At 52.3% G+C, this 22,780-nt stretch overlaps 11 protein-coding genes across 11 annotated transcripts; 6 read left to right on the forward strand and 5 right to left on the reverse strand.

The window, feature by feature from the left end:
- Nucleotides 1–23: 23 nt before the first annotated feature.
- BO94DRAFT_531730 (aspartate/glutamate racemase family protein) lies at nucleotides 24–1,364 on the reverse strand. Its single transcript, XM_025610965.1, has 2 exons — nucleotides 1,244–1,364; nucleotides 24–1,140 (listed from the first exon to the last, which is right to left on the reverse strand). Exon 2 carries the CDS (start codon nucleotides 1,101–1,103, stop codon nucleotides 219–221), a length of 885 nt encoding a protein of 294 aa, XP_025471556.1. The 5' UTR covers nucleotides 1,104–1,140; nucleotides 1,244–1,364; the 3' UTR covers nucleotides 24–218.
- BO94DRAFT_284725 (aldo/keto reductase family protein) lies at nucleotides 1,147–2,956 on the forward strand. Its single transcript, XM_025606652.1, has 3 exons — nucleotides 1,147–1,545; nucleotides 1,602–2,155; nucleotides 2,228–2,956. Exons 2-3 carry the CDS (start codon nucleotides 1,621–1,623, stop codon nucleotides 2,743–2,745), a joined length of 1,053 nt encoding a protein of 350 aa, XP_025471557.1. The 5' UTR covers nucleotides 1,147–1,545; nucleotides 1,602–1,620; the 3' UTR covers nucleotides 2,746–2,956.
- A 1,333-nt stretch (nucleotides 2,957–4,289) lies between these two features.
- BO94DRAFT_457114 (putative MFS transporter) lies at nucleotides 4,290–6,593 on the forward strand (the record flags this gene model as incomplete). The annotated part of the gene is made up of 11 exons (XM_025607729.1): nucleotides 4,290–4,619; nucleotides 4,675–4,759; nucleotides 4,808–4,858; nucleotides 4,920–5,137; nucleotides 5,191–5,364; nucleotides 5,415–5,521; nucleotides 5,574–5,734; nucleotides 5,788–5,873; nucleotides 5,931–6,120; nucleotides 6,186–6,314; nucleotides 6,379–6,593. 11 exons carry the CDS (start codon nucleotides 4,290–4,292, stop codon nucleotides 6,591–6,593), a joined length of 1,746 nt encoding a protein of 581 aa, XP_025471558.1.
- A 118-nt stretch (nucleotides 6,594–6,711) lies between these two features.
- On the forward strand, nucleotides 6,712–7,348 carry BO94DRAFT_284813 (uncharacterized protein). The gene has a single exon (XM_025606654.1). The coding sequence runs from the start codon at nucleotides 6,887–6,889 to the stop codon at nucleotides 7,217–7,219; it is 333 nt and encodes a 110-aa protein (XP_025471559.1). The 5' UTR covers nucleotides 6,712–6,886; the 3' UTR covers nucleotides 7,220–7,348.
- Nucleotides 7,349–7,565: 217 nt separating this feature from the next.
- Nucleotides 7,566–9,053, forward strand: BO94DRAFT_553663 (uncharacterized protein; the record flags this gene model as incomplete). Its single annotated transcript, XM_025613673.1, has 3 exons — nucleotides 7,566–7,885; nucleotides 7,960–8,714; nucleotides 8,794–9,053. 3 exons carry the CDS (start codon nucleotides 7,566–7,568, stop codon nucleotides 9,051–9,053), a joined length of 1,335 nt encoding a protein of 444 aa, XP_025471560.1.
- A 512-nt stretch (nucleotides 9,054–9,565) lies between these two features.
- On the reverse strand, nucleotides 9,566–11,375 carry BO94DRAFT_284770 (actin-related protein 2). Its single transcript, XM_025606653.1, has 7 exons — nucleotides 11,271–11,375; nucleotides 11,121–11,167; nucleotides 10,912–11,055; nucleotides 10,601–10,826; nucleotides 9,967–10,532; nucleotides 9,831–9,908; nucleotides 9,566–9,774 (listed from the first exon to the last, which is right to left on the reverse strand). The coding sequence occupies exons 1-7, from the start codon at nucleotides 11,287–11,289 to the stop codon at nucleotides 9,688–9,690; spliced, it is 1,167 nt and encodes a 388-aa protein (XP_025471561.1). The 5' UTR covers nucleotides 11,290–11,375; the 3' UTR covers nucleotides 9,566–9,687.
- A 555-nt stretch (nucleotides 11,376–11,930) lies between these two features.
- On the forward strand, nucleotides 11,931–13,170 carry BO94DRAFT_582188 (NAD(P)-dependent oxidoreductase; the record flags this gene model as incomplete). Its single annotated transcript, XM_025615463.1, has 5 exons — nucleotides 11,931–11,948; nucleotides 12,028–12,216; nucleotides 12,291–12,622; nucleotides 12,698–12,835; nucleotides 12,906–13,170. The coding sequence occupies 5 exons, from the start codon at nucleotides 11,931–11,933 to the stop codon at nucleotides 13,168–13,170; spliced, it is 942 nt and encodes a 313-aa protein (XP_025471562.1).
- Nucleotides 13,171–13,873: 703 nt separating this feature from the next.
- BO94DRAFT_284847 (bZIP transcription factor) lies at nucleotides 13,874–16,112 on the reverse strand. Its single transcript, XM_025606655.1, has 2 exons — nucleotides 15,103–16,112; nucleotides 13,874–15,037 (listed from the first exon to the last, which is right to left on the reverse strand). The coding sequence occupies exons 1-2, from the start codon at nucleotides 15,644–15,646 to the stop codon at nucleotides 13,932–13,934; spliced, it is 1,650 nt and encodes a 549-aa protein (XP_025471563.1). The 5' UTR covers nucleotides 15,647–16,112; the 3' UTR covers nucleotides 13,874–13,931.
- Nucleotides 16,113–16,570: 458 nt separating this feature from the next.
- On the reverse strand, nucleotides 16,571–17,937 carry BO94DRAFT_582190 (GTP cyclohydrolase II; the record flags this gene model as incomplete). The annotated part of the gene is made up of 2 exons (XM_025615464.1): nucleotides 16,571–16,600; nucleotides 16,732–17,937. The coding sequence occupies 2 exons, from the start codon at nucleotides 17,935–17,937 to the stop codon at nucleotides 16,571–16,573; spliced, it is 1,236 nt and encodes a 411-aa protein (XP_025471564.1).
- A 346-nt stretch (nucleotides 17,938–18,283) lies between these two features.
- Nucleotides 18,284–20,694, reverse strand: BO94DRAFT_531739 (SAGA complex component). The gene is made up of 3 exons (XM_025610966.1): nucleotides 19,903–20,694; nucleotides 19,035–19,566; nucleotides 18,284–18,976 (listed from the first exon to the last, which is right to left on the reverse strand). The coding sequence occupies exons 1-3, from the start codon at nucleotides 20,531–20,533 to the stop codon at nucleotides 18,694–18,696; spliced, it is 1,446 nt and encodes a 481-aa protein (XP_025471565.1). The 5' UTR covers nucleotides 20,534–20,694; the 3' UTR covers nucleotides 18,284–18,693.
- Nucleotides 20,695–20,738: 44 nt separating this feature from the next.
- pmi1 (mannose-6-phosphate isomerase pmi1) lies at nucleotides 20,739–22,720 on the forward strand. The gene is made up of 5 exons (XM_025606657.1): nucleotides 20,739–20,973; nucleotides 21,053–21,073; nucleotides 21,133–21,224; nucleotides 21,284–21,521; nucleotides 21,574–22,720. Exons 1-5 carry the CDS (start codon nucleotides 20,943–20,945, stop codon nucleotides 22,566–22,568), a joined length of 1,377 nt encoding a protein of 458 aa, XP_025471566.1. The 5' UTR covers nucleotides 20,739–20,942; the 3' UTR covers nucleotides 22,569–22,720.
- Nucleotides 22,721–22,780: the final 60 nt, after the last annotated feature.

Raw genomic sequence — 22,780 nt, forward strand, 5'->3', positions numbered from 1 at the left:
AGTACTTGAAAGCACCAGACAATGTGCATTCTGTGAATCCTCGGGCTGAGGTTGTAAATAAACTAAGTTACATAATACATTCTCTCTTGGAGTTGAATATAGCTTGCCGCTCGTTTTTCGTAGTTCGATATTTCTGCCAGCATGACACGCCCCGCGGTATCAACCGTGTCAAGATTGGGAATCCCTCCCTGCTTGAGTGCCCATTTGTAAACAACGCCTTAGAATCCGGCTTTGCAAGCTGTGGCAAGCATTCCAGCTCCAGCAATAACGCCGTCGACTATCCTGACTTGATTGCCCCGTTCCCGGCCGTAGGCTCTGACACATCCCTCTCTCATTGCGTCTTCCATGCCCACCATGCCGGCACAACCCATGCATATCGCACCAACGGGACAATTCGATTTCTTTAAGAGCCGCTCCGTCGCTTCGACCAATCTTTTGCGGACTTCTGCAGGAGGGGTGGTGTGTAATTCAACGGCTGTCAGCCCGGTGGTTTCGACGCCAGCGAACCGACCAGTGGATGTAAAATCTCCCGAGTTGCCGAGCATATCGCCGACGGCTTTGGTGAGCTCGGCCTCCCAGACTTTACCGGTCGTGATGATGCCAAATTTATCTCGGGATTGGGCTTTGCCAAAGCCCAAGCTGCTCGAGGTCTGAAAAGAACTGATCACGCCCAACGCTGCAAGGACTGCCGCTTCAAAGATGCCGGTCACGTACTTTTTCTTGACCTTCAGTTCCGAGGGGACACCCGATGACTCTGCTTCTTCAATCGATCTGACCTTCTCTTTCAGCATGCCGACTAGAGGATGAGCTGAGAAGCAGGCCACAATGAAGCCGTCATATTCGGTCACTAACTGCTCTATAAAGGGCATGCAGTAGAGAGCCGATTTGACCGAATCTTCACCGGAGTCTATACTAGGCACTCCTTCCACGTAGCTCCCATCGTGGACCTTGACGGATTCGGACGCAGGAGCTGTGAAGTAGTCGAATTGAATGCCTCCGTGTCCGAGATTATCCAGGATGGGTATCAGAGCATTGGTCATGTGCGAAGAGGTGTTGGGATTAATGACCAGAATGGTGTATCTTGGTTTGGTTGGCACGTCCATATTGAAGATGATGTGAGAGCCCGAAGACAAGGAAAGACTGGGATGGGAGAGAAAGACGAGTCAGTCACCGTTGCAGGAGGAGGACGCCGATAGCGGGCTGGTTAGTGGGAGCTAGTCAGAGCTTCCTATCCAGCACTCACCATTCACCACTGACCACTCACCACTTTGGCACCCGGAGTATAAATCGCTGTGGGCTTCGTGTTATCGGGTAATATCTAGAACAGCTCGTCATCGACACCTCAAGCCACAATGGTCGGGAGCCATGGGACGACCGGAGGAAATAAGTGCGGGGAACCCGTCAAGCAGGTTGGCTTATCTATCGGAGCCCCTCCTACCGGCTGGCTTCTTGTTCCCTTCCTCCCAGGCTGATTTTCTTGCCGCCATCCAGACACTGCTGTTCCTTGGAACCGACTACCCAAAATACTCAACTTGTTCTACAAAGGTATGCTGAAAATCATTGTCCCAACTTAGACATCTCAGCTCAAATGGTCCCCGCAGCGCCTTGTTCAATTCCAACATGCCTCTTATCGCACAAAACCCCACGCCACGAGTCATCCTTGGCTTGATGACTTTTGGTCCCAGTGAATCCAAGGGTGCTCGTATTACTTCTCTTGACGATTTTAATTTCTGCTTGGATCATTTCCAACAGCAAGGTTTCAAAGAGATCGACACTGCGCGCATCTACGTGGGAGGTGAACAGGAGGCGTTCACTGCCCAAGCCAATTGGAAGGAACGTGGGCTGACTTTGGCAACAAAGTGGTATCCCCATAACCCGGGAGAGCATAAGCCTAATGTTCTTCGGGAGAAACTTGAGCTGTCCCTGAATCAATTGGGGACCGACACGGCCGACATCTTCTATCTCCATGCTCCCGATCGGTCTGTCCCATTTGCGGAAACCCTGGAAACTCTCAATGAACTGCATAAGGAAGGCAAGTTTGTAGAGCTCGGGCTGAGTAACTACACGGCCTTCGAGGTCGCGGAGATAGTGACGATGTGTAACGAGCGAGGCTGGGTCCGGCCGACGATATACCAAGCCATGTACAATGCCATCAGTAAGTTATCCCACGTGTATATGCCAACTTAGACTGTGACGTGAGGATTACCTCTGACTTTCTCTACCCTAGCTCGCGGCATTGAAACCGAGCTAGTTCACGCTTGCAAGAGATACGGCATCGATATAGTAATTTACAACCCCCTTGCTGGTGGGATCCTGTCCGGCAAGTATAAGACCCAGGATGTGCCGGCAGAAGGCAGATACAGTGATAAGTCTCATTCCGGGTCGATGTACCGCAATCGTTATTTCAAGGATACGACGTTTGACGCTTTGCGGATTATTGAGCCTGTTGTGGAGAAGCATGGATTGACTATGCCCGAGACCGCGTTCCGTTGGATTCGCCATCACTCTGCGCTGAATATGAACGATCATGGCCGTGATGGGATTCTTGTGGGCGTTAGCAGCCTTGCTCAGCTGGAAAGCAACCTGAAGGATATCCAGAAAGGCCCACTGCCTGAAGAAGTGGTCGAGGCTTTGGACAGGGCATGGCTGGTCGCGAAGTCATCAGCTCCCAACTATTGGCATCTTGATCTCAAGTATACTTATGATACTAAGGAGGTCTTGTTCAAGCCCACTTCCAAAGCCTAGGTACACAACGGGACTATTTTACTCGTCAGATCAGAAGAGTAACGGCGGCTGAGATTCGTATATACATCTTGATAAACTGAACTTCTTGGCTGACACCAATCTCAAGTCGCTTTGCGGTAAAATATCCCTAAAAGGTGTCATACGACCTGTCCTGATTAGATAGGGGGGGAAATAGAGAAAGCGCAGATACAAGGCCAGGCCGTGTAGTCAAGGTGAACCGGTGTTAGGACTGCCTGTGAATCACAATTTATCGGTTGGTCTAGATCGAGATCCGGCTGCATCCCCAGGCAGATGACTGCGCCGCACATGTGTGCAACCACTCACTTCCCTTCTTCTCCCTGCTCCTTTTGCTTCCCCTCCATTCTTCCCGTCGAAGTCGAAGTCGGCAACTCACGCTAACACTCTGACCCTGGAGCGAGTGATGTCTGCGAGCATTGTGATAGGAGCAATTGCCTGTATCATGACTATTGGTATCTGGCTCATTCAGTGGTACCCAAGCAACGATTGCATATCTCCCCGACTTACATGGTTGGCATCCAGACCTGGGATAGGACCATGGGACGATATGGGAGGGTATTCGGGCGGGATGTTTGATGATTCGAGCCAGATCCCTTTCTCCTGCATTCACCCCGGGATTGTCCGATGTTTGCAGTCTGCCGGATCCATGCTGCAAGCATCCAATTACAGGAATGAATGGTTCTAGCTTGAAGCTTGGCTGGCGCTAGACATCTGCTGCTCAGGGATGATCCTCGCATGGTACACCGTCAGAAATGGACTCTAGCCGTATGCTGCACCCTTGCATGACACTTCCCCCCTCCCAATAGGCCATTTTCCGAGGCTAATCTGGGGTAGGCACCTGACAGTAATTGTGCCACTCTCTGTGATCTCTGCGCCTAGAACCTCCCCTAAAGTCTTAACGCCGACTCCTCCTTGCAACTCCGCATACCCCTTCGTTGTGCCACCGAGGAGAGTATATCCTTGGGCGAATTGACGGCTTATCTCCGGACGTGACACGGCGGAGTGTTATGAATGCAGGGAAAGCTTAGACTTGGCTAGTTTTCAGGAATTTGGGAAAGGTAAATTGCATCGTTCCCCAGTTCCTCTCTCTCTGCGCTTGATAAATTGCGCAAAGAGGACCAGGTGCACGCTGCAATGTTACCTTACCGTCATGCATCGACAGCAGAGAATCGTCCGACACCAATAGCATGCATCAGCGGTATCGACTGCCGTCTGGCTGCTAACCCCAGGGGCTTACAGGCCTGGTTATTCTTGGAAGTTGACCTTGGTTCGTCTAGACCCCAGTCAATTGGAAGTTGCGTCCTCGCCATGATCTAGATCCCCAAGCTGAGTGATGCGGCAATTACAAGGACCATGTGAGCACAAAGCCGTGATAGTGCCTTTTACATATCTCCTTGCCTGTTACGCAAGTCTAATGACGGTTGAAGTTTAGGGTAGATGGCTTGAAAATATAAATGTACTCGCCAGGGACACCAATTCCCGAGGCGCAAGAAAGTCAGTCGGTGTTTTATCTTTACTGTTACAAGATGCCCCTTGTTATTGCTCGCTCGCTTGTCAATAAGGATGACCCAAGCGAGGGCTCAAGTACCTTTACCACATCGGATATCGAGAAGAAGGCCGTGATATGTGTGACGCAGAGTTCTACTGGCACTTCTTCCGATACAGCGCTTGGTGACCCGCCCAGCAAGAAACGTTCTTGGTTTCAGCGATCCAAGCCCTGCGATCCTAACGCTATTGCAACACAACCATCGGTATATGATGATCCTGACCTTGTTGAGGAATATAAGCCACGTCCAGATTGGGAGGGCATCCATCGCTTCGACCCATCAGCAAGATGGACGTGGGCTGAGGAAAACGTACGTTTACCGAGTACTACGAATGTCAACTAGTCCTGGTTCTAAGTCTCTCAAGAAAATTGTTAGAAAGCTGGATATACGTATCATCGTATGGGCCTGTATAATGATAACAGCCCTGGAGCTCGATAAGTCCAATATCCGTGAGTGGTACAACCAGCTGACTCCAGCCCGTTCACTGACTCTATCAGAACAAGCCAATGCGGACAACTTTCTGACTGATATTCACCTGAGCCGTGATGGTTAGTATAATCCATGGGGCACAGATTCCCTAGCTAATGCGTCGCGCCTTTTACACACTAGATTATAATCTAGGCAACACACTATACAGACTGTGCTTCCTTCTGAGTGAGATACCCACGCAGATCATCAGCAAGAGGATCGGTTGCGACCGATGGATCCCCATACAGATGATTTCGTGGTCGATCGTTGCTAGCTGCCAATTCTGGCTCTCAAACAGAGTGTCCTTCCTGGTCTGTCGAGCTTTGATAGGATTAGTGTCGGGAGGCTTTACTCCCACTGTTAGTGGTTCTGCCCCCTGTTGTCTCTATTACACCAGCCTAATTATGATCAGGTCATCCTGTATCTCTCCTACTTCTACAAGCATCATGAGTTGTCTATACGCCTTGGATATTGGTATGCAGCATCTTCTCTGGCAGACATGCTCGCAGGGTTCCTCGCGTTTGGAATCCTTCATCTGGGTGGTCGTGGTGGCCAAGCCGGTTGGCGATGGCTCTTCTTGATTGAGGTGTGCTGGCATCCCCGTTATTTCAACAGGATGTTGCTTAACATGCGCAGGGACTATTAACCCTAGTACTAGGTCTCCTTGCAATCATTCTCTTGCCGCCTTCACCGACGCAAACAGCTCATTGGGCTCGTGGAAAGAAGGGCTGGTTTACAGAAAGGTAGGCCAAGGCACTGGTGAAACTGAAGAATAGGATACTAAGACAGAGGTAGGGAGGAAACCATAATGGTCAATCGTATCCTACGAGAAGACCCGAGTAAAGGCTCAATGCATAACCGTCAACCGCTAACGGCCAAGCTCGTATGGATGAGCCTCAAAGAATTCGATCTATGGCCGCTATACATTGTTGGTGTCCTGTTCTCAGCACCTTATAGTCAGTATACCCCATTGTTAGATCCCGAGGATTGTGGCTAAGATCGTGAACAGCTACCGTTTCGCAATACTTTACCTTGCAGATAAAAGATTATGGTTTCAACACCTTTGATACAATCTTGCTATCTATTCCCTACAGTGTATGTGGAATAGGTTCGACGACCAGCTTACGCGTAATGGTTCTGACAGACTGCTAGGTTCTCAGTATCGTGACAAGGATCGCCCTTACGTATGCCGGAGAGATCTTCGGTTCTCTCGCCTTGATGGGAGTTGTGGCCCAGCTTTGGTGCTTGCCATTCATCATATACATGAACGTGGTGGATCTGAACCAGACGAACAAATGGATCGTGTGGACCGTTCTCACCCTGTTTTTAGGTTTCCCTAATGGTGAGTCATATATACGCGGAGACCAGGTTCCTTGAGGTGGAGAGTGCTGATGTGAACATGACTAGCTCATCCACTCCAAGCTGGGTGGGTGTCCCGCAATTCAAATAGCGTGCGAGCTCGGGCCATTGCAGCTGCGATATACAACATGGCTGTACAGTTATCAGCCATCATCGCCTCGAACATATATGAGGATCGTAAGTGTTCCGCTTCACTAGCAATCAGTGATGCTGTGGGGATCGGCTGACAAGGCACGCGCAGGGGATGCACCGCGTTATGTGGTCGGAAACCGAGTCCTCTTATCCTTGGTAAGCGTCAACATCGCCCTCTACTTGGCAATCAAGGCGTACTATATGTTGCGGAACCGACAGCGGGACCGGAAATGGAACGCGATGACCGAGGACCAAAGGATCGACTACATCGCAACCACTAGAGACGAGGGAAATCGGCGTTTGGATTTCCGATTCGCACATTAAGTGGGGGGGGATAGCCAAACTGCCGAAGGCTCTTGGAGTCTGGTGTTTCGGATGGGTGTTCAATGTGAAATAAGTCAGACTGATACTATAAATAAGAATAGGATCATTTAAGGTCGACCCTGAAAGACGCAGCGTGTTCCAATTGCGGAAGGTGCCCGGGCGCCCCATCGCATCACGTGCAAGAAAGACGCGCCTTCCCAATCCGAGTTAGAATGGGGCCCCGCGGACCAGTCAGAGGCCGGGCAGCCGGGCAGTCGTACTAAGGATGTATGAAGTTTTGAACCCCGTATCAAATGGCCAAGCGTCCCGTCCGTCCCTGGATCCCGACAGTTAACTGCAATGTAACCGCGCTTGCGATATCTCGTATCCCACCCCCCCCCTCCTCCACTGGATCGTGGGCTTCCTTGCTCTCCGTTAGTCCTATACTTTGCTTGCTCTTGTCTCCCTTGCAGGTTTCTTTGCTATCCTTCTTTGTGTTGGATATCGGTTACGGTTCTTCGATCCCTCTCGTCTTGACGTACTTAGTACTTGGCAAACGTGGCCGCAGCGGCGGAGTCTCCCCGGGAGCCGCCACTATATACCGAGCTGCATGTCCTCGTCACCCGCTCATTTCTGAGGGCAACTGACCTCTATTCTTCCTAATATCTATCGCGTCATCTCCTCAAGAACGCTCCTTTCTCAAATTCGATCCCCCTTCTGTCCTTCCCGTTGGTCTGCAAAGCCGCGACCCGCCGATAAGCCCGCTTTTCCCTGCACTTGCGATTTGTTGTCACTTAGCCCCTTAGCTGCAGGCCGCAGGAGTTCAGAAAAGGTTTATACTGTTTTTGTTGTTGTTTCCCCTCTTTTGTTATCCCTTGAAGGGCATAAACAGAAGATTGAGACAAGGTGGCTTCAAACAGCGCGCAATCATCGGGCCCACGAGAGATTAGGGATCCCGAGCTGGTTCTCGACTCTCCCGATTCAGATGATGAGATGCCTATGAATCGCCCACCCATGCATCGACCAGCTGACACCCGAGCAAATCAACCCTTGCTCAAAGATGAGCGCAGAGGACGGCTGTCAAACGCCAGCCTGGGCCATGGGGAGGCAGAGGGCAGACCCATGCTACACCATTCGCGGCGGCCCACAATCAGGGGGTTGAGCCCGGAGCGCAATGCGGAGCAGGAGACACGGCGCAAATACCTGATTGCGTCGGGTTTTCTCTTGCTGAGTTTGACTAGTTTTGTCGTCCAGACCGAGACGGCGGTATACATTCAGCATGAGTTGCACTGGGATAAGCCATACTGCATGCTGTAAGTAGTGCATAAGTCACATGGATCCCTTCCCGTCAGGCGATGCAGACTTCTGACCTGATCTTGAAACATAGCTACCTCACACACGGTTCTTGGACTCTGCTTTGGCCGGCGCAACTTCTGATACTCCGGTTGCAGCAACGGAAACTTTCGTGGACGGCATTTTGGCGGCGACATGTCTATCTTCTTCGATCTACAGCCAAAATGGTGGAAGCTCAAGATCTACACATCACCTCCCGCGACTCCCAGCGCTCTCCAGTTCGATACATGCTTAGAACAACTGCGTTCGTCACTACTGCTCTTACCATCGCCGGTGGCTCCTGGTATGTTGCGGTCAACATGACAACAGCCAGTGATTTGACCGCGATCTACAACTGCTCCGCCTTCTTTGCCTACGCATTTTCCATCCCTCTTCTCAAAGACAAGCTCCGGTTCGATAAAGTATTCGCCGTCGTGGTAGCAATCGTTGGGGTTCTCGTTGTCGCATACGGAGATAGAGACGAGAGCAAGAAGACAGCCGATGGCACGGTCGGCAAAGCGCATGATGAGGCAGAAAACAGACTTCTAGGGAACATCATAATCGGAGTTGGTAGTGTACTCTATGGTTTGTACGAGGTGCTCTATAAGAGATTTGCCTGCCCTCCGGAGGGCACCAGCGCCGGCCGCAGCATGATCTTTGCCAACACCTTTGGCAGCCTTATTGGATGCTTCACTCTTCTCGTTCTCTGGATCCCGTTGCCCATCCTTCATATCACCGGCCTGGAGACATTTCGCTGGCCCACCGGCGAAACTGCATGGATGCTAATGATCTCTGTCCTTGCCAATGCTAGTAAGTTCATCACTTATCCCGACCTTGTTAAACGCGAAATCTAGGACATAGGTATGCTAACGGCTGTTCTCCAAATCAGCATTCTCCGGTTCATTCTTAGTCCTTATCTCCCTTACCTCCCCCGTCCTTTCGTCCGTCGCCGCCCTACTCACCATTTTCCTCGTCGCTATCGCCGACTGGCTCCGAACCGGGCAGCCTCCCTCGGCCGCCGCCATTATTGGCGGCATTCTCATCATCGGCGCTTTCTTCCTTCTGACCTGGAGCACATATCGGGAAATGAATGAAGAGCGGAAGAAAACCCTGCAGAATGATCAGACTGAGTCGGACAGTGAAGAATAGACGTTGACTTTAGACCGGATATACCCTTCTCACCTGTTGGAGTCTTGTGTTCTCTACTGTCTTTCATCTGATCATTGATCGCATGGCCCGATCAATGGTGTCTTGATTATCTTCATCTTTCTATATCTTTCTTCTTTTGATTTATTTTCGGGCTCACGCAAGATTCGTGCGCAATTCTGGGAGTACTCCAGCTTGGATTTTATATACACACTCATAGACATGGGAGGAACGGATCTGTTTGTTGAACTAAAAGTTTTGTTTCGGGTTGTCTTTTCAACGTCGAATGTAGAGAGATCCGTCAGAAGTACGGAGGGCGGAGTACCCACCTCCGTTATTATACTAGCTACACGAGAGGAAGGAAGGCGGGAGAAGAGGAGGGGACAGAAGTAAAATAATGGGAACAAGATGCAGGATGGTTAAATACTATCCTTCCTTATATGACATTTCTTGATCTCCCCGAGACCAAGAGGATGGTGGTTGCTGTATGTACGTATATCGAACAGAAAGGGGGCCGGAAAGAATTGTTGCTTGGAAGATGCGGAAGGGGGTTTTCCAATTCGCACAAACGGTAAAGGATCACAATCGAGGTGGTAGGTTAGGTTAAATCGAGTAGCGTATGCAGGTAGTAGTACTACTATCTAGGGCCAAGTTTGGCCAGGGCACGGGCGCCCTGTTCCTGCCACTCTTGCTTAGAAACCCACATATCCTCCTTGTCGGCGATCTGGGTATTTGTTAGCGATGACGGGGCTAGTCGGGTGGGGAATAAGGAGGGCATACCAGGTTGGCAAGGACAGCACCTCCCAGGAAGACCATGTGTCTTCGTCGAGGCGGGTCCTCGATGCGGACCTTGAATTTCTGGATCGCGGAGTTAGCTAGCGGTTCCGATTGCGGGGAGTCATGCGGATTGCCGTACGCCCAGTCTCTCCGGGTTTCCTTGCAGTACCCGGGTGAGCCACAATTGCTTGATCTCCTTCTCCAACCGCGAAGGCAGACCGGGGTACATGCTACTTCCTCCACTGAGCACAATCGCCTTGTACAGACTGGAGCGTACATCGACATCGGCACCCTGGATGGTGTTGAAGAGCAGCTCGGCCATACCGGGCTGGTCGACATCCACCAAGTGCGGCTGGAAAAGACACTCCGGGGCTTCGAAGCGCTCGCTGCCTACGCGGATGACGCGACCATCGGGGAGGGTGTAGGACTCGACCAGGACCGTTGTGTCTTCTGAGAGCTTCTTGTCCAGCTCGAGATCGTAGGACACGTAGCAGAGCTTCTCCTTGATCTGGCGCACGGTCTCGAAATCGGCGGTACGGTTCAGGGCATAGCCACGGCGGAGCAGGAGGGCAATGAGATTACGGGTGACATCACGACCAGCGACATCAAGTCGGCGGATGTGGTGGTTCAGGACTGTAGATTCGTAGACGGGGATGATATGGGTGACACCGTCACCGGAATCCACGACCACACCACTGCTAAGACCTGCGGGTTGTCAAAAGGGGGCGATCAGAACTGCCGTTTGAAAATGTGAGCATGGACCTGCGACTCACCCTGAGCGTATAATGCAAGCACAGCTTGAATAGCAACGTACACGCCACCAAAGTTGTAGCCTTCCAGCATCACCTCAGCCATTTGCTCCCGGTTCTTCAGGGGGTTCATGGGGGGTTCGGTCAGGAGGATCTTGCGGCCCGTAGGATCGATCTTCATCTTTTCGTAGAAGGTGTAGTTCCATAAGTGTTGCATGTCGTCCCATTTCTTCACGATACCGTTCTCCATCTATACCAGCCGGACCCGGCATTAACACGTCTGCCGGACATTGGAAAGGAGCGATCGGGAGGGCGGAGACAAGAGAAAGACATACAGGATAGCTGATTTGGAGCATTGATCTGGCAGCGGCGGCTTCATCTCCGCACATAATATCCTTGACGACAATGTCGCCTGCCTGTTCCTCCGTTCGCAATATGGGCCGCCCCACTATCGAGGGGAACTGGTGCTCGGGGAAGTTCTGTATAGAGGACAAGGGAGGTAAGCAAGGGAGCGAATTCCAATGGTACAGAGGGGAGGACTGACCTGCGCAGCATATCCGACCTTGAGGAAACCCGTTCCTCCGTCGAGCACTGAGGGAGTGGTTGGTTAGCTGGAGGGACGGGAGGTACAGGCACCGACAAGGAGAGCTTGAAGGGGGAGGGGAGGGAAGAGGGGGATCATGCATGAACATACCAATGGGCATGTCAGCCATGGTGATGAGAGTAGATTGGGAGAGTTCGCAAGATTAATCAATTCCGGAGGGGCAAAAACAAAGGAGCATGGGGATGACGTCTGGAGGGAGAGTACAGACAAGCAGGCAGGCAAGGCAGTCAGTCAGTCTGGCCGGAGTGGGAGCGCCTCCCAGAGTCCCAGGATTCCCCCCAATCAGGTGGGTCTGCCACCACCATGCCTGAGGCGGTGTCTGCCATTTCTGCCTGAGGTTCCGAATTTATTTGCCTTACAGCATTGTAGCCTTGTAGCCTTGTAGCCTTGTAGCCTTAATGCCTGAGTTTGGTGCCTGCCACTGCTCGGGGGAGCATCACCACCAAGTAGGATCCCACACCAATCAAACAAAAGCGGTATGTATCCAATTTAATCGCTACTTAGTACTTACTCCTAGGTAGATAGATACTACTACCTAGTACCAAGTCATCCCGCTAGATAGTATCGGTCACCACCCACCAACCACAACCGATCCATATAGATACCACCGCCGCTCGCCGGCATCGGGCCCGCCCGACATCAGCCCTCCCCGATACCTACATAATCCCAGAGCTATCTGCTCAATCCATTGAATGTATAACCGATCGTTCTAAACCCCTCGTACATCCCACCCCTTCAACCAAACACACTATGACTCGAATTGGCTGGGTACGTACTACCTCCCCCATTTCAGAAAGAGATAAACAACAGATAAAGAAACCCAAGATCTAACTCCAGTCCCATCTAGTATGGCCTCGGCTCCATGGGCCTCGCCATGGCCACCAACCTCCAAAAGCATCTCGTTAGCAAAACAGCCCCAAGTCTCATTTATTCCAACCGAACCATGACCCGCGGCGATGCCCTCAAGGCGCTCGGTGGCACGCCCGAAATCAGCTTCTCGAAGCTCGTTGCGCAATGCGGAATTGTGTTCACCATGGTATGGCCCATTCCCTGAACACTCTACCGTACTCTAAATATAGAAAGGCCAAGCCCAGTAATAACAAGGAGTAGGTCTCCAATGACTCAGTCCTCCAACAACTTGTCTCCTCGGCTATCGAGTCCGGGCACTCCCTTAAGGACAAGATCTTCGTTGACTGTTCAACGGTCCACCCCGAGACGGTGAGCGCGACTGTCGCAAAGTTGAAGGAGAAGGAGGCTGCTTTCCTGGCTGCTCCTGTCTTTGGCGGGAACCCGATCGCCGTGGATGGGAAGTTGGTGTTTGCTATTGGTGGGCCTATGAAGGCGGCAGAAGTGGTGAAGCCGTTGATTCAGGATGTGATGGGGAGGAAGGTGATTGATTGTGGTGAGGATGCTACTCGATCTTCACTTTTGAAGATTGCAGGGTGAGTCTATACTCCATACGTATATAAAGGGCTTTCGTGGGATGTGGAAGCTTGCTAATGTGAAAATGTGTCTAGGAATATTGTGACCGTGAACATGATGGAAGCTGTGGGTGAAGCGCAGGTATTTGCTGAACGGACGGGATTGGGGACTGGGCCGATGGAAGAACTCATCGGGGAGGCCTTTGGGCCCGTGGCTGGGGGGTATTCGAAGCGGTGAGTAGAATACATGCACTTCATTATCTCCTCAACCCTGAGATGAGGTGTTAGTTGCTGATGCCAGCAGATTGACCACTGGTGCCTATGCACCGCCACTGGACTCTCGTCCCGGATTCGGCGTTTCCCTGGCTATCAAGGATGCGAAGCATGCATTTGCTATGGCCAAGGACCATGACGTTGAATTGCCGGGTCTGCAGGTTTCCCTCGACAACATGGAGGCTGCCAGGAAGTATGCCGGCGGATGCTTGGACAGCAGTTCCATGTACGGAGTGCTGCGCCAGAAAGCCGGCCTCCAGTTTTGGAATGAAAAGTCTCGACAGGGAAGTTCCTGATACACTAATCAAATTTATTATTCTTAGTTGAACACAGATATATGACTTTATACGATTGTTGTAGACACTACTCCAGCTATAGTTAGTTGTGTCTAACAGTCTATAAGTAGACCAAATAATGATTGGCAGGCGCCACTGTTGGTAAGCACAGAAAGAAGCCGTCTCTGGCCCCATAAACGGTCTTTTTCGGCGTCAAATTCCTCATATCATATTTGTACATTGATCCCAAGATTACGGGCTATTGAGATGGTCCTGGCTGCAATATCCCCCAATGGAGACAGAAACCCGCTGTCTGTCCGCGGTGACTATCCTTGAAGCTGGGTTTGACCTGGACATGGTTGTACCCACAATTATTGTGCGAGGCACAACGGCCAACCGGGAGTTATGCACAATCGCCGTGATGAGACGAGAGGTTTATTGCACGACAGCCTGACGGCTCGGACGAACCAAGAAATCGTGAGTTGCCTGCGCATACTCCATGGATAGCACAACTCAGAAGCCAAGAATACTTCGCAGTCTGGAATCTTGGGAGGAAAGAGAAATATTGTGCCTCCGGCCAATCACCAACTCGGTTCCTTATAGACTGTCTCGGTCAACGATAATCATCACCGCTGGCGAGTACCCCCGGGGTAACAGCAAGATGTGAATGGCAGAGAAGATACGGTCGATATTATGACCAGACCATTACCTCAAGCATCGAGAGTAGAGCAATACTCGATTCATCAAATCCATATCAAGGAAATGATCCAAATTTCTTTGAATCACTGCGAGGATCGAATTTTTGTGGTTTCTACCAAGGAAGGGTAGGCTTCTGCAAATGCGGGCCCCAGCGACCAGTTACTGAGGTTGCGGAAGTGCCTTTCAAAGACGGGATTTATCATAAGCTCATCGCCGTCGCCCGAAGACAGAAGGCAATCTGTCGCCTCATAGGGCCAGTTGACGGACAAGGTGCGTGTAAAGGGGATGAACCAATTCTCAAATGGATATTCATGATACGACATTACCAAGCGGTCTCGCATCCGTGGCCAAGGCAGGTAATCGATCCAGGCCGGATGAGCTGTGAGAAGTTGGGACGGACGAGGAGTGAGCCACTCGGGCAATCGGTCGTAATTTTCGGGGGTCGGATAAATCTGCCACCGCATAATAAGGAACATGAGAAGCAGCACAGCTACTTGCTCAGGCAGAGTGGAGATATCCGGGAACGTCCGCAAGATATCGGTGAAAACTTTTGACAAGGGGTGTGAATAAACGCTTTTCTCCGGATTGAGTAAGGACGAGACACTGGGATAAGAAGGCCCTACGAGACTCTGTTTTGGTACCCCCTTCGCAGCTTGGCTCTGACGATTGTGAAGGAAGTCCAACAAAATGGCATCTAGCGTGCATGTCGGAGCGATGTTGCGAATCGGGGTCAGGAATGCAGGCAGTGGCTGCTCCGCCATAGCGGTATGAACCGGCGATGGGTATGTTGGGGATGTATTCAAAGGAGGCCTCAGCGTCTCCGAGGAACGTCGAAACCCTTCCACTTTGGGAACTCGCTGAGATGCATCGAGCAAGAAGTTGAAGCCCATCCGTTCATCCGTTCCGCCAAAGTCCAGACCGTGAGCCAGATTGTGTCGTTGATAGTCAAACGCGATGCGAAAAGAACCTGTACCGGCTGTTGTAATTTCGCGGCGGGTCGCACTGGACGTGAATGCCGCATGTGCGGTGGAAGTAGAGGTCTCAGTGCTCGCAGTAGAGTCAGCGTACGGATGCTCGCCTGCGGCGGGTCGCTGAGAATGGGTCGAGAAATGGATGCTGTCGGACAAAGGCGGCGTCATGGTTATGGGGGGAATTCGAATATTGGCTGAGGGCGTGGAAGTGAGAGGGTCTGAAACATTAAGACATGGTTAATGTAGCTCTTCCCCTGGCTGCCAATGAATGGATGGGACATACTCGGCTTGTCTTGCTTTCCCAGGAGAGGCTGAATGATATCCATAATCACCTTCAGCCCTTGTCGGATCTCTCTGTTCTCTGCCTGGATAACTTCGTTCTGCTTCAACGCTGCCTGAAGGTCCAAAAATGGTTTTTGCGATGAGAGATCACGGACTCGTTGTTCCAAAGTATCGATGTGCGCCTTCGTTCTCTCGCGAATGGCACGCTGGGCCTGCCGGTCATTGGCCCGCTTTTTGGCCAATTGGTCGGGCGTGAGGTTCGCGACGCCTCGCGCAGAGGTGCAGTTCAATTTGCGTTTGCGACCTGCACCTGTCGCCGGGGGTCCATTGTTGTCCGGTGCGGGAGTTTCTGCATCCGCGGAGGTCAATGCGGACGGAGTGGGGGAATCTTCCAGTTTCACCACGTCCGGGCCAGCAGTCGCAGCCGGAGCAACAGTGGGCAGCCCTTGAGCTATCGTGGAAGAGAAGGAGGAGGAGGTTGACGATGATGACTCAAGGGCCGCTGGAGGAGCGACATCGTTCAGAGGAGGAAGGCGGGTGGCCATGGCCTGGCTCGCAGGTTACGGGGACGAAGCGGCCATTCAAAACGGAGGAGAGGGGCGGTTGAAGTAAAAGGAGCAAGGTATCTGGCTCAACTGCAGCAGGATAGTGGTGGCATCGAGAAGGGCAATCGGGAGGATATAAGAACAGAGGAGGCGAGCAGGACGAAGAGGGGAGCGGGCGAGTCATTTGGGGGGGGGAAAGCAGGAGAGGGAAAAAGATTATTGGGGAGGAGGCGTCCTTCAGCTGGCCGGACGAGAGTCAGTCTGGTTGGCTCCGGTGGAGTTGCCCCAAAGTCAATAATCGGCACCACGTTTTGCCTTTTCCTGACACCAGGAGGCTTCAGAGCCAGGCCATGGCCGATCCCGAGTGTCTTGGTCCTTGGGATGGGCTAAACTTCCATAGTGGCGCTGCTCTGGTTTGACCGCGCTAGCCTCAAGAGTCGCTCGCCAAGGTTCTGGATTCGGGCGCCCTCCAACGAGCGATATATCTCTCTTTGCCTCCCCTACCCCCCAGGACTTGTCTCGGGTGTCTGCAACACGATACGATGGCACTTCAATCTCAATTGGTCTATCTGGGGCGCCCTTCAGATAGTACCGAAGTCAAAAAGCCTCACCCCCTCCCGAATCCACACCCTTGTCCACCGTGATGCCCAACCACTGCGCCAGCTCGATGGATGGATGTACATGCGAACAGATGCCATCCCAAGTCCGAATTTCGATATCAGAGATTATAAGTACACAAACGTAACGGGAAGAGTCTTCCTCTCTCTTTTATGATCAGATCGTGTCATAACGAAGCGCTGTACATTATTACCAGGGCCCAACCCGCGGGGCCTCATATAGTACACCCGGTCGACAAACGGCTATGAGGTGAAACGGATAGGACATGGAAAGCAACAAAGGAAACAGGGAATCAATCTAAGTGGTTTACTCAATCATGTGTCCCATCTTCGCAATCTAATTGAAACACGCAAGTTAGCATCCATGTCCAGACCAACGTTACAGAAGTACCACATCAAGGCTAGAAAAAGCACCGCCGGTCTCGGAACAGGGACTGGAGCCGGCAAGGTGAGACAAGCGAAACTTACCTTTGTCCTGAGATATCCCTCGACCTCTAAACTTTTGATGCCCTGCTTTCCGCCCGACCTCCATGCCAATGGTATCATTGGCACACGTTCTTTCACTACCACCTCCCGATTTGCTCCCTCGATGGCTCGAACCTTGTCCGGGTTGTTTGTAAGAAGCCGGATGCCGTGGGGATTGGAATCCTCGCCCAAGCCAAGATCGACCAAGATGGCGGTAGCCAGACCGTAGCTCCTGGCGTCGGCAGGGTGTCGCAGGAGAAGATTGGCTTCCACCGTGTCTGAGCCAAGATCCTGCAAGTTGTAGGCCTTGAGTTTTTCCCCCAAGCCTATTCCGCGGCCCTCCTGCCGCAGGTAGACAATAACTCCCCCCGAGGCATTAGAAGGCACAGGCACAGCCTGCTGAGATGCAATCTCGGCCAGCTCCTCCATGGGGAAGGACATCAATCTCGCTGCCTCGTCGAGTTGTTCACCACAATCACAGCGCGCAGACCAAGCGGTCTCTCCGGTATAGCATTCAGAGTGTATCCTCACCAGTGGCGCTTGGCTAGGCGAACTTTGCGCCAAAGTAGTCTCTGCTGATACGGGGCCACCATCCGTAATTCTGCTATGGCTTTGATTTCCAGCTGCGCCTTCAGCGTTTGCATCGTCATACCAACTACTCACACGACCGGGGTGTAATGTGCCCACGTAGGCTCCACGTATCATACGATCCATTTCCGTTTCCCCAGGGCGAACCTTGTCCAGGCTCCGACTTCGAATAGTGTTCCCAAACACGATTGCCAGATGTTCTTTGTTGTCCAGGTCATTGTGGTAGAGGTGGAGGAACATTTCCGCACCGGTGGTGGTCGGAATCCGTGCGCGGACGATGCATTCAACTTCAGGTAGACAAGGAAGGAGTTTCGGGGCTTTCGTATGCGTAGATTGTTGGGTCTGCTGAAGCAGCTTTGTTGGGTTGAATGTGCCCCCTGGGGTAGCTGGAGGGGTAAAGGAAGGGGAGAGGAGTGAAGCAGGCACGGCAGGGGTCAGGTCGCCTCGGTCGCTACCGGTGCTGTCAGACTGGTCGACAGCATTGTCACGGAGCTCGTCTACCCTGCTGCCCAATGGCAAAGATATTGTGTGGTCTGTGCCAATGGAGAGCTCTTCCACGGAGTGGGAGGGTGCGGCTTGCGCCGTAAAGGACGGGGAGGCGTGGGAGGGTAGGTTCGACATGGTGGGCGCGGATGGCGACGCGCAGACGGAGAAGAAGGAAAGTCGGAATTGTGTGAGAGAGCAAATGCAGTAGACCGTTGCTACCGATCAGAATGGAAAAACAGCAAGAATTGTGACGGTGGCAGGGGACATGACCATATGTCGTTACTCGTTGCAGAGAAACGCCATGGTGAGGGCGGCGATGGGCAAGTCATCCCGCACTTATCTCGGCGCCGCATGTGTTTCGGACCCTCGGGAAGAGCGGCGGGTTCGGCGGGGGGAGAGTCGCTGACTCACCCTCCATTTGTCAGGCCTGACATGCCTTATGTAATTCTTACTCGCCGGAAGATTCTGGCCACCACCGGATTCTACCTAGTTAGATCCTTTAGTCTGCTACGAGGTTACAGCGGCCAAGTAAACAGTAGTAGTACTCCGTACCGACTTCCGATATCGTTGCTCTAAGAACACCAAGGTAACCAGCAGTCCGCGGCTCTTAATAATACCAATCAAAAGCAATCCAAACTCCATATTCACCTATCCCCCCTCCCAAATCGAAAACATCCAGCTCAATCAATGGGTATCAATAGTGCACTGGTCGTGGCGCAAATCAAGACATCACGGTCTCTTTTCTTTTTCTTTCTTTCTTTTTGCTGCCTTGCTCCTGTCTTGCTTGCCTTTCCCCTTGGTAATTCCCCCGCTTTCATCTGCGCTGTTTTCCCTCGAGCAACCGCACTCTGTAGATCTCTCGTGGTGTAACGTCGACACTCAAGACTCGCTTCACTTTCCAGGTATATCAAGTACGAAGCGTCGATCTACTTCCATCTCCTTGTCATCTTCTTCGCCCTCAAACTTAAGGCGGTAGACGTCCTTCCTAGAACCCATAACCTCCGCGCGGTAGAATGTGGTCGTATCTGGATACCTCGCCAACACCTGCTTCCCCAGCGCAAACGACGGCAAAATTGATCCCATCTGAGGGATAGGGATCAGCGATGCAGCCGTGGTTTTGTACACAGCTCCCTGTTCACCATTCTCGTTTGGTTCGGGGTCCTGAACATCATACCTTGAAAGGTACATCGGTCAATGATTCTGTGGGAATAGACTGGGGCGTCACGCCGTACCGTTTTTTCACTCCGTCCCCAGATATTCCCTTGATAATGCACTGGATACCCTCCCCTTCGACCCCTTGTTTGTTTTTGTTGTGTTTGAAAACTACTTCCGCCCCCACCACCAGGTGTCCGCTGCGTTCGGCGATGGCGCCCTTGGTACTTTCTGCTCCTTCTTCTATCTTAACATACACACCACTGTCGCGGATGTCACGGCCATCACGGACCTGAGTGCTGGAAACGCTCGTACTACGTTGAACACCTCCTTTAGTGCGACCGACCTTGTCTGGCAAAGCATTACCGGAGGGTCCAGGCGAGTCCGTAGCTGAGCCATCCAGATCATTTCTCTTCTTCCGCGATTTGGAAAAAGAGGTGGCGCGATTTTGCGGGGCCTCCGCTTCCGAGGCTTGTCGAAGCGCGGTCAGAAGACCCAGGTTCTTGATCACATCGCTAGGCTCATCCTGTAGAATAGCTCTCTCGTCCTCGCAGAGTTTCAGCATTTGTCGATACAGACTATCCAGCTGGTTATGCTCGCTGAGAGAAGGTCCTGCTTCAATGGTTAATATTGCTTCTTTGTGGGCAGGTAAAGGCAAGAGATAATTGCAATAAGCAAACAATGGCCAAAGGTTAACAGCGATATAAGGTTAAGGGGCTGAGATGCGGTGGTTAAAGCATGCCCAACGGCCAATATATCTCATGCCAGTAGGCGTACAGGATGATTGCGCAGCCCAGCAAAAGCAAAAGACCTCGCCAAAGACATTGAGAAGGAAGCCAGAAATGCATGGAAATTAAAAGAAGAGCAGCCTACAGTGTCACATCACATTTGTCGACACAGTGCTGTACTTCTTTCCAGAGCGAACCGAACGAAAGTGGCTTGACTTACTTCCACCCTCTCTTCCGATCTTCTCATTCAGAGCAGCGATTTGCTCGGCGAGTACTTTCTGCTTTTCATTCTTCTCCTTTGCCTTGCGCAAGTCCTGGAGGATCTTGTTCCACATATCAGTCTCCTCATTGGCGGCCAGTCCGTTATCCCTGGGGACTGGAGGACCCCTGGGCCGATTCCGGGACATTTTCTTTGGAGGTGAAGTCGGGTCTGCAGTAGCAGTGACAGCAGTCGCAGCAGCAGCCGCCTCCGCCTTCCTTGGTCGACGGTTACTGGTTTTAGCCGGGATTGCAACGGCTGCGGAGCTCCTAGTGTTCTGGATGTCCAGCGCTTCCCATTCGAAGGCGGATAGAAGGTCCTTCCGGGCAGAGCTTCGGGTACCACGGGCAGCACCTTGCCTGAGGTTATGGGGACGACCTGCAGCGGAGGGACTCTGAGGGTTTGCAGCAAAGGGATTCTCCGGGGTGGAAAGCCTGTCGGGCCCAGCTGACTGGGACGGAGACACGGGAACCTGAGCTTCAGCTTCAGGGACCCCGTCATTCGGAGAGCGAACCTGGGCGGAAAGCTTCCCTTCGCGGCTAGGCGGTAAGCGCTTTGCGGCCCCGTGCACCTTCTGATTGGCAGAGGTCATGGCCGGTCACGTAACGCATGCGGCAACGCTCAATCGGGGATGGAGCACTTCTAGGTACTGAGGTAGGAATTGGAACGGAACCGACCACCTTTGAGAGAGGGGCACTTCTCCGTGACGCCCGGGGAGATGAGAAACAGAAAGCCTTCCTTTCGCCATTTGCATCCTTAAAGTAGACCCCTTGGCTTGACCGTTCGGTTCTAGTCGGTCAGTGGGAAGCAGCTTCCTGAAATATTCACTCAATTACTTATTCACTCCCTCCCCCCCTCCCTCTCACTCGGTCACACACACTTTCCGTCTCCATACTGTCGGTACTGTCTAGCCGGTAATAGCAGCGTCCTCAGCCTACTTCCTCCTTCACCCCACCACCACCACCACCACCACCACCACCACCATTACCACCATTACCACCATGCAGGTCCCATTGCTCCGCCTTCAGTGTGGTATGTCCCCTCACTCCCCTATTGAAATCCCCCCGTCTAAAAAAAATTGATCCTAATACTCTGTCTCCTTGTTTTCCAGGTGTCAACAGTTATGACTGGGGTAGGGCATCCCCGCATTCTGGATCGTTCCGCTGGCTGCGTGTGCTGAAGCTGGTCTAGGCAAGGTTGGCCAGGAGTCGGCTGCCGCAAAGTATGCCGCCACCACGGCTGGCTCAGACTTTTCTATAGAGGCTGAGAAGCCCTACGCAGAGGTTCGCCTCCCGGATTCATGGTATGAATAGCAGCTGGAAGCTAACCCGGTGACGTATAGTTGTGGATGGGCACCCATCCTTCCCTCCCCTCTAAAGATGTCGAGACCCAGCGAACCCTACTCGATATGGTCCAGGACAACCAGGCATTAATCTCGAAAGAAGTTAGCGACCGTTATGGCGGGAAACTTCCTTTTCTCTTCAAGGTCCTCTCAATCCAAAAGGCTCTCAGTATTCAAGCCCATCCGAATAAGAAACTGGCAGAGAAGCTTCATGCTCGGGACTCTCAAAACTACCCTGGTAGGAACTACGAAACCACCTGGAAGCAGCTGGACTGACTATTGCCATGTAGATGACAACCACAAACCCGAAATGACGATCGCGATCACACCGTTCGAAGGACTGTGCGGCTTCCGACCTTTGACCGAAATCGTTCATTTCCTCGGCGCGGTCGCACCCCTCCGCGAATTGATAGGCACACAGGCTGCTGGTGACTTTGAGAGTACGGTCAAGGGCTCGGAAAACTCAGACGATTCGGATGTGATGGCGAAGAACAAGGATGCTTTGCGCGCCTTGTTCACGTCACTGATGAAGTCCTCTCCGGAAAGCATTGAGGCGGCCACCCAGAAACTCATCGCCGCAGCTCAGGATTCCCCTGACACCTTCGCTACTTGTACGAGCACGCCCGAGACGAACCCGAGCAACCCTGCTGAACTGGCAGCCCTCATCACGCGGCTTAACGGGCAATTCCCCAATGATATCGGACTATTTGTGTTCTTCTTCCTCAACTTTGTCACACTTTCCCCTGGTGAAGCCATGTTCTTGAAGGCCGACGACATCCATGCATACATCTCCGGCGACATCATTGAGTGCATGGCATCGTCCGATAACGTTGTGCGGGCGGGCTTTACCCCCAAGTTCAAGGATGTGGACACGCTCACTGACATGCTGACCTATTCCTATGCGCCGATCGAGGAACAGAAGCTGGAGCCGACGGACTATCCTTATGCGGTGTTGAATGCGACGGCCTACTCTAGTGGTTCGTTTTCGATGCTCTACGACCCTCCGATCGAAGAGTTCAGCGTGGTGAAGACGGAACTAAAGCGGGCTAGTGCCAAAGCGACCTTTGATGCACTGGTGGGTCCCAGCATCTTCATCTGCACGGGAGGAACAGGGAAGATCACGGTCGGCCACAAGACCGAGGAGGTGCGAGAGGGCTATGTGTTCTTTGTAGGCGCCAACGCCGAGTGTATCATTGAGAGCACGAGCAGTGGCGAGGACGTGTTTACGACGTTCAAGGCGTTCTGCGACCTGACGGGCCAGGAGGACATGGTGAATGGGAACTAGGCTGTATATCCAGGCCATCATATCAAGGAGGCAAATACCATACGGAGTACATTCCTCTTGTATCGACGTCCGATAGATGTACATATGAGTGAGCCGAGGTGACTGCCCCAGCGGGGTCGAACCGCGGTCGAGAGCTCTCCACCGGCCTGTGTTTATATGCGGGCTCGAGCATTTCCATTCGGTCTGCATGCCTCGGAACTGGATGCCTGCCC

This window comes from Aspergillus sclerotioniger, assembly GCF_003184525.1.
Source record: "Aspergillus sclerotioniger CBS 115572 chromosome Unknown BO94scaffold_4, whole genome shotgun sequence".
Lineage (NCBI taxonomy): Eukaryota > Fungi > Ascomycota > Eurotiomycetes > Eurotiales > Aspergillaceae > Aspergillus > Aspergillus sclerotioniger.

Bases quoted from the DNA above. Each gene is read 5' to 3' on its own strand.
- BO94DRAFT_284847 (XM_025606655.1), bottom strand. From the start codon at position 15,646: ATGGCCACCCGCCTTCCTCCTCTGAACGATGTCGCTCCTCCAGCGGCC. The intron at 15,038-15,102 runs GTATGTCCCATC...TTAATGTTTCAG, and splicing joins GGGAAAGCAAGACAAGCCGA to ACCCTCTCACTTCCACGCCC.
- BO94DRAFT_284770 (XM_025606653.1), bottom strand. The intron at 10,533-10,600 runs GTGAGTCGCAGG...GACAACCCGCAG, and splicing joins GCTTGCATTATACGCTCAGG to GTCTTAGCAGTGGTGTGGTC. The intron at 9,909-9,966 runs GTACGGCAATCC...TCCGCGATCCAG, and splicing joins GAAACCCGGAGAGACTGGGC to AAATTCAAGGTCCGCATCGA.
- pmi1 (XM_025606657.1), top strand. From the start codon at position 20,943: ATGCAGGTCCCATTGCTCCGCCTTCAGTGTG. The intron at 20,974-21,052 runs GTATGTCCCCTC...CTTGTTTTCCAG, and splicing joins ATTGCTCCGCCTTCAGTGTG to GTGTCAACAGTTATGACTGG. The intron at 21,522-21,573 runs GTAGGAACTACG...ATTGCCATGTAG, and splicing joins GGACTCTCAAAACTACCCTG to ATGACAACCACAAACCCGAA.
- BO94DRAFT_284725 (XM_025606652.1), top strand. From the start codon at position 1,621: ATGCCTCTTATCGCACAAAACCCCACGCCACGAGTCATCCTTGGCTTG. The intron at 2,156-2,227 runs GTAAGTTATCCC...TCTCTACCCTAG, and splicing joins AGCCATGTACAATGCCATCA to CTCGCGGCATTGAAACCGAG.
- BO94DRAFT_531739 (XM_025610966.1), bottom strand. From the start codon at position 20,533: ATGACCTCTGCCAATCAGAAGGTGCACGGGGCCGCAAAGCGCTTACCG. The intron at 19,567-19,902 runs GTAAGTCAAGCC...CCATTGAAGCAG, and splicing joins GATCGGAAGAGAGGGTGGAA to GACCTTCTCTCAGCGAGCAT. The intron at 18,977-19,034 runs GTACGGCGTGAC...GTACCTTTCAAG, and splicing joins GGGGACGGAGTGAAAAAACG to GTATGATGTTCAGGACCCCG.
- BO94DRAFT_531730 (XM_025610965.1), bottom strand. From the start codon at position 1,103: ATGGACGTGCCAACCAAACCAAGATACACCATTCTGGTCATTAATCCC.
- BO94DRAFT_284813 (XM_025606654.1), top strand. From the start codon at position 6,887: ATGGCCAAGCGTCCCGTCCGTCCCTGGATCCCGACAGTTAACTGCAAT.